The sequence below is a fragment of the Amphimedon queenslandica genome, unplaced genomic scaffold (genome assembly GCF_000090795.2).
Source record: "Amphimedon queenslandica unplaced genomic scaffold, v1.1 AMPQUscaffold_13520, whole genome shotgun sequence".
Classification (NCBI taxonomy): domain Eukaryota; kingdom Metazoa; phylum Porifera; class Demospongiae; order Haplosclerida; family Niphatidae; genus Amphimedon; species Amphimedon queenslandica.
In genome coordinates this window covers 415485-421191 of record NW_003546244.1, presented here as the reverse complement: position 1 = coordinate 421191, position 5707 = coordinate 415485, and the positions used below count along the sequence as shown (strand labels likewise).

At 32.7% G+C, this 5707-nt stretch overlaps 1 protein-coding gene across 2 annotated transcripts in view; it reads left to right on the top strand.

The window, feature by feature from the left end:
• Nucleotides 1–5707, top strand: part of LOC109581247 (uncharacterized) — a 16556-nt gene that overhangs the window by 4703 nt on the left and 6146 nt on the right. For both annotated transcript variants that reach the window (XM_019995199.1, XM_019995205.1), the window contains 7 exons: nt 112–156; nt 256–308; nt 1263–1330; nt 1389–1435; nt 3393–3480; nt 4788–4876; nt 4953–5016. In XM_019995199.1, the coding sequence (XP_019850758.1) occupies nt 112–156; nt 256–308; nt 1263–1330; nt 1389–1435; nt 3393–3480; nt 4788–4876; nt 4953–5016 (454 nt within the window). The remainder of the gene's footprint in view (nt 1–111; nt 157–255; nt 309–1262; nt 1331–1388; nt 1436–3392; nt 3481–4787; nt 4877–4952; nt 5017–5707) is intronic.

Genomic DNA, 5707 nt, shown 5'->3' with positions numbered 1-5707 from the left:
TCTCTCTCTCTCTCTCTCTCTCTCCCCCTCTCTCTTTACACCCTCTCTCTCTCTCCCCCTCTCTCTCCCTCCCTCCCTCTCTCTCCCCCCCTCTCTCTCTCTTGCTTTCAGGACTCAAATGTACTGGCAGGTTAAAAGAGACTTTGTAGATGCAAGGTATATAATTAAATGCAGCTGACTGATTAATTGTTCCTTTTATTTGATTATTATTGCACTTTATCTCGTTTGCTGTCATAACTGCTAACATTTCCTTAGGCTGCCATGCACACCTGAAATAGCTGTACAGCTATCGGCCTATATAGCACAAGGTAATTGGAATATAATCCATTCAGTTAGTCAATACAGTACAATACAGTACAGCGTGTTAGGGTAGGGCCATTTTGAACAGTTTTTAATGAGAATTCACATGTAGGTAGTGTCCTTTTATTTTGTTGTGGTACAACCTCAACAGTAGATACAGTAGATGTATGTATGTGTGCTTGGCTGCTTGTACATATAAATGTAAATGTATATGTAAATGTACATTTACATGCACATATACATGTAAATGTATATGTACATGTACATTTACATGCACATATACATGTAAATGTATATGTGCATGTACATTTACATGCACATATGCATGTACATGTATATGTACATGTACATGCCTTTTGTAATTATGCCATTAAAATTTAAACATAGTTTGCATGGAGAATTTAGGCTGTGTCTTTTTGTTTACTCCTAATAATCCATTGATCTATGACTCACAGTGAGAGAGAGAGAGAGAGTATAACTATTATAATTAATTGTTTTATCTTCATTATTAGTGTTATATTTCTACTAATAGCCTATGTGTACATTTATAGTCCTTCATCATTCATGGCCACCATGTATAGTTAATGGGAGGCTATGCTTTGTGCAGTGCTATCATGTTGGGATGTTATATACTTACTTACTTACCAAATATGAGTATAGTATACATATATATCTGCTGGGAATGCAAAAATGTGTGAAATAGCCATCTATAGTTCAAGGCTGTGGAGGCTGGTAGCGATACTATTTCTATCTTAATTGTGCGAGCCTTTATAAAGACTTTTCATTAGTAGCACAGTCTAATTTAGGTTGATAAATATAACTGTATATTTATTAGTGATTATTTTGTTTGTGGATACCAGTGACACTATGAAGTATGTCACGTATCATGCAATTACTGTAATAATGAAGGTGTAATGTACTTATTCTTATTATAATTATATTTTATATTATTTATTTTGTAGCTGAGTTGTGTGATTGGTTAGAGCCGAGAGAAGAATATCTCCTCACTCTTGGACTCCACAATCAAGAAGTGAGGGATTTCATGAAATGTACATAATTATAGTTTGAATTATTTTTTTGTATTCCAGTTTGAGAATCTAAAGGAAAACATCGTGGAGCAGCACAAAAAATTCAAGTTAGTTCCTCCTGCACAAAAACGTAGACACACACAGAGTAGTAATGTACATATTGTATGGATGGGTGCCTTAGCATTTAAAACCATTGAGGCAAATCAATAACATGTGTCGTATCGGCACCTGCATATTCACTGGCTGAGAATAGTAATGCTCTGAGTTCTGTGAGCTATACGACATCATTTTTAAATGCAGTAGTGATGCTGTATGTATTGGAATCTTATTATTATAGGACATAATTTCTATGATATTTTTATAGTCAAATTATTAGGAATCATTTATTGTACTATTTTATGTATGTGTATCTGTATGTATATATGCAAAATAGTTTTGAAATGCTAGTAGCTTATTTTTGTAATTAGAAATTTATGAGAGCACCTAATGTGTTCATAAAGAGCTAATGGTTCTATTACATGTATTTGTCATTCTGAGAAACAATTCTCAGTAAAAGAATGATTTCATCGTAATAATAATAACTCAAGTGATGTCATTCTTTAATCTCAATCCACCAGTGCCTCTATTCTATGGTCTCCCAATAGAAACACTGTACTGATAATCTCATTACTATTACTAGGAAAATTAATTACGTGAATCCTTTATCCTCAACACGTACGTCCCCTCATGTGTATACATTTATATAATCTGACGTAATGTTTTACTAAACTCTTTATTCTAATTTTTAACTACAAATGTATACCAATAATAATAATGATAATAATAATACATGTTTCCCTGAATGTTCCTAATGGAAGTATTCATGTACATGTACTGTACATATACAGTACATGTACCATACATGTGCGCACGATGATTTCATTGTTTTGATATAGCAAGAATAAAAAATGTAATATGATAATGGAGGACTATAGCGTTAGTATAATGTACAGGAATACTGCTTTATGCTATAATAAATGACCGGTATGTGTATATGTGTGTGGCCCTGGGCCAGATTGGGATATGAAGATGCTCTTCTTGGAATTGTATGCCTACACGAATTACTAGCAGTTGTTGTTGTAGTGACATATGCTTGGAATTTTTATTTTTTCCTGCTTCTAAGGATTTGGTTGGAGGCTATTGGGAGTAATGCGAAAGGAAGAGGCAGTGAGTGAGTAAAAAGTTTGTCTTTCAGTTACGGATACCAGAGAAATGATATTATTAATATTTTTTCTAAACTCACTGTATGTATACAGACATAAGTATATATGCATGCATTTATTAATCAGTACTCATACCTTGTGCTTAATAATAATTATTATAAGAGTTTTGTTTGAAAATCATAAAAACGGCCACCATCTTGAAAATTCGACCTCAATCCTACATATAGGCTACTGCATATATAATAATAATCAATAGATAGTTATTTGTCTAATTTGATTTTTAGTCATTTTCTTTTAGCAAGAGACAGTTCTATTTACTTTCCTATTACTCAGTTTCATTGTTTATACTGCAGCCTGAGACGCATTGCGAAATGTTGTGCGTCATAAGCACTGTATTGTAACTGGATAGTTGATAGATGGGACATTCAATATGCGGTCGTTGTGGTCTAGGATCGCTCTCTGTTTTTGCTTCTCTTATAATTTGTATTGTTTTCTCTCCTCTCCCTTCCTCTCTCACTCTGTTTTGCTCCCTACAAGATGTTCATTCCAAGCAATCCTTGTAGTGTAAACAGTAGCAGAAGGCAACACTTCTCGGAAAGCAAGGAAATAGCATTAATTAGTACTAAATACACATGTAGCTATGTACATATACATACTGCATAGTTTAATAATTGATATTTTGGATCATCTTTGCCCATTGAGTTCATTGGTTTTAAATCATTATGTACAGGAAATGTCAGTGTGCATGTACGCATGTACATGTACTCATTCTCACCTTATTTCCATCCCCTACTCCTCTCTCTCTCTCTCTCTCTCTCTCTCTCTCTCCCTCCCTCCCTCTCTCACTCTCTCTCTCCTATAGGGGAATGACTCCAATTGAGGCTATGACTGAATTCCTTGACATTGCTAGTCGTCTTGATTTCTATGGCATGATATTCTTTGAAGTAAAGGTAATTAAGCCACACAGTAGCTCTAACTGTAGTGTGTCAATAACGTCATTGATGTGTCACAGGAACTTACCAGAAAGTACACGTACTATTGTACTATTAATTGGCACAGCTACTTGTCAGGCATAAGCTACTATATGACATAGTGTATTCTAGTATGCATGCACTATATACGTACATGCATGTAGTTTAATGTAAGTTCCGGTGATATTATTTTTTTGGCATAAGTCATTCATTACCTGCTCCATATTGCGTAATGGCTATCAAGAGCCAGTCACTACAACAATAACTGATCCAATATATTGGCTGGTTATACTTCAGTTATAAATATGTAGTCCATACATTGATTATGTTCATCAGTGATTTTGCCCTGTTGTGGCTTGATTGTGGTTTATCTCATTATTTTGTTATTAAAATGTGACAGACTAAAGGATTTGGGAGGTGGCACTTTCCTCTTGTTCATCCTGTCCCTGTCTCTCTCTTCCTACCACTATCATAAGATAATAGTTTATATTGGTATTAATTGTAGCATTTTTAATGCACAAAAGAAGGCACTATGCATAGTGTAGCTGCTTTATAAAGTTAAATGCTATTGTGTAGAACTAATTAGATGAATGTCTTTCCCTTATTTAAAGTTGTGCATAGCATAAAGCTTATTACTATTATTATTATTATTATTATTATTATTATTATAAAAACACAGAAAGAGCACTTAGATGTAGGATGAACAAAAATTAGTGAAGAGAAATAAAAAATAAAATAAAATAAGATAGATAAAATAGAATAAGCAGAAATAAAAGTAAAATTGTTATTACTAATTGCCATTATTATTTTTTTATTATTCAACAAAAGAGAACAAATTTTTTTATTGTAAAGAATAAAGTTTGCATAGTATTGCTATTAGGAAATCTGATGGTACTATATACAGTGTAGCTAATAAAAGGATTTTTAGTTGATAAGTTTTAACACCATCAGATCAGACATGACTCAATTCACAATGCTAACACCTCCTCATTGTAATGTGATAATGCAATATTAGTGTCTATGAATCCAGTTGAACTAAGGAAATGGTAGTAATTTACTTCCTGACTGGTTTACAAAGGTTAACAAAACTTCCACTCTCCTTTAAAAGCTTTTTAGATAATTACTTTGTATACATTTACATGCAAATGTATACAAACACATATTTATTGAATTTATGATATTTTCCAGATTGCACCGATATGTATTTATGCATATGTATTCAGTATATACTTATGCACTTGTGCCATATGGATGGGGATACTATATGACACTTCTTCTCTTTATAGTGTGAGGAAAAAATGCCTTATGTTCTTGGTCTATCGCCACACGGAGTGTTTCTTTGCAAAGAGTTTATGATTGCACAGTCTTATACCTGGTAAGCCAGCCCCTATACTTCTATAGCTTTTCAAAATATGAGTTGCTTTAACTAACCTTTATTGTTCTTTGTGTAGGAATCGTTTAGTACAAGTGGCATATAAGGGAAAAAGATTCACACTTAAAGTGACTGGGAAATGGGTAAGCATAACATCATATGTATGCCATTTTAAAAGAAGTAGCCATTTTTTAAAAAAGAAAAGGTTATTATAGCCCATGGTTTTTTCCAAAAAATGGCTCCAAAATCACTCCCAATTTTTATTACATTTTTTGATACATATTGATGTCCTTATGCTATGTAGCAAGTTTGAGCTGATTCAGACTTAAATTTTTCGAGTTATGACCATTTTAAAAAACAGGCCGATTTCTAAAAGATGCCCTGTACTATAGCCCATGGTTTTTTCCAAAAAATGGCTCTAAAATCACCCACAATTTTTATTACATTTTCTGATATATATTAATGTCCTTAGAAAGTTTGAGCTGATTCCAACTTAAATTTTTCAAGTTATAGCCATTTTAAAAAATCAAACAATTTCTAAAACCTTTTTCACACCTTTTTTTTTACCTTTTTTTCTCACCTTTTTTCACACCTTTTTTTCACTTTTTTTCACACTTTTTTTCATCTTTTTTCACATCTTTTTTCACACCTTTTTTTCACCTTTTTTCTCATCTTTTTTTTCATTTTTTTTCACTTTTTTTCACACCTTTTTTCTCACTTTTTTTCACTTTTTTCTCACCTTTTTTCACACCTTTTTTCTCACCTTTTTTCACACCTTTTTTCTCACTTTTTTCTCATCTTTTTTCACACCTTTTATCTCACCTTTTTTCACAC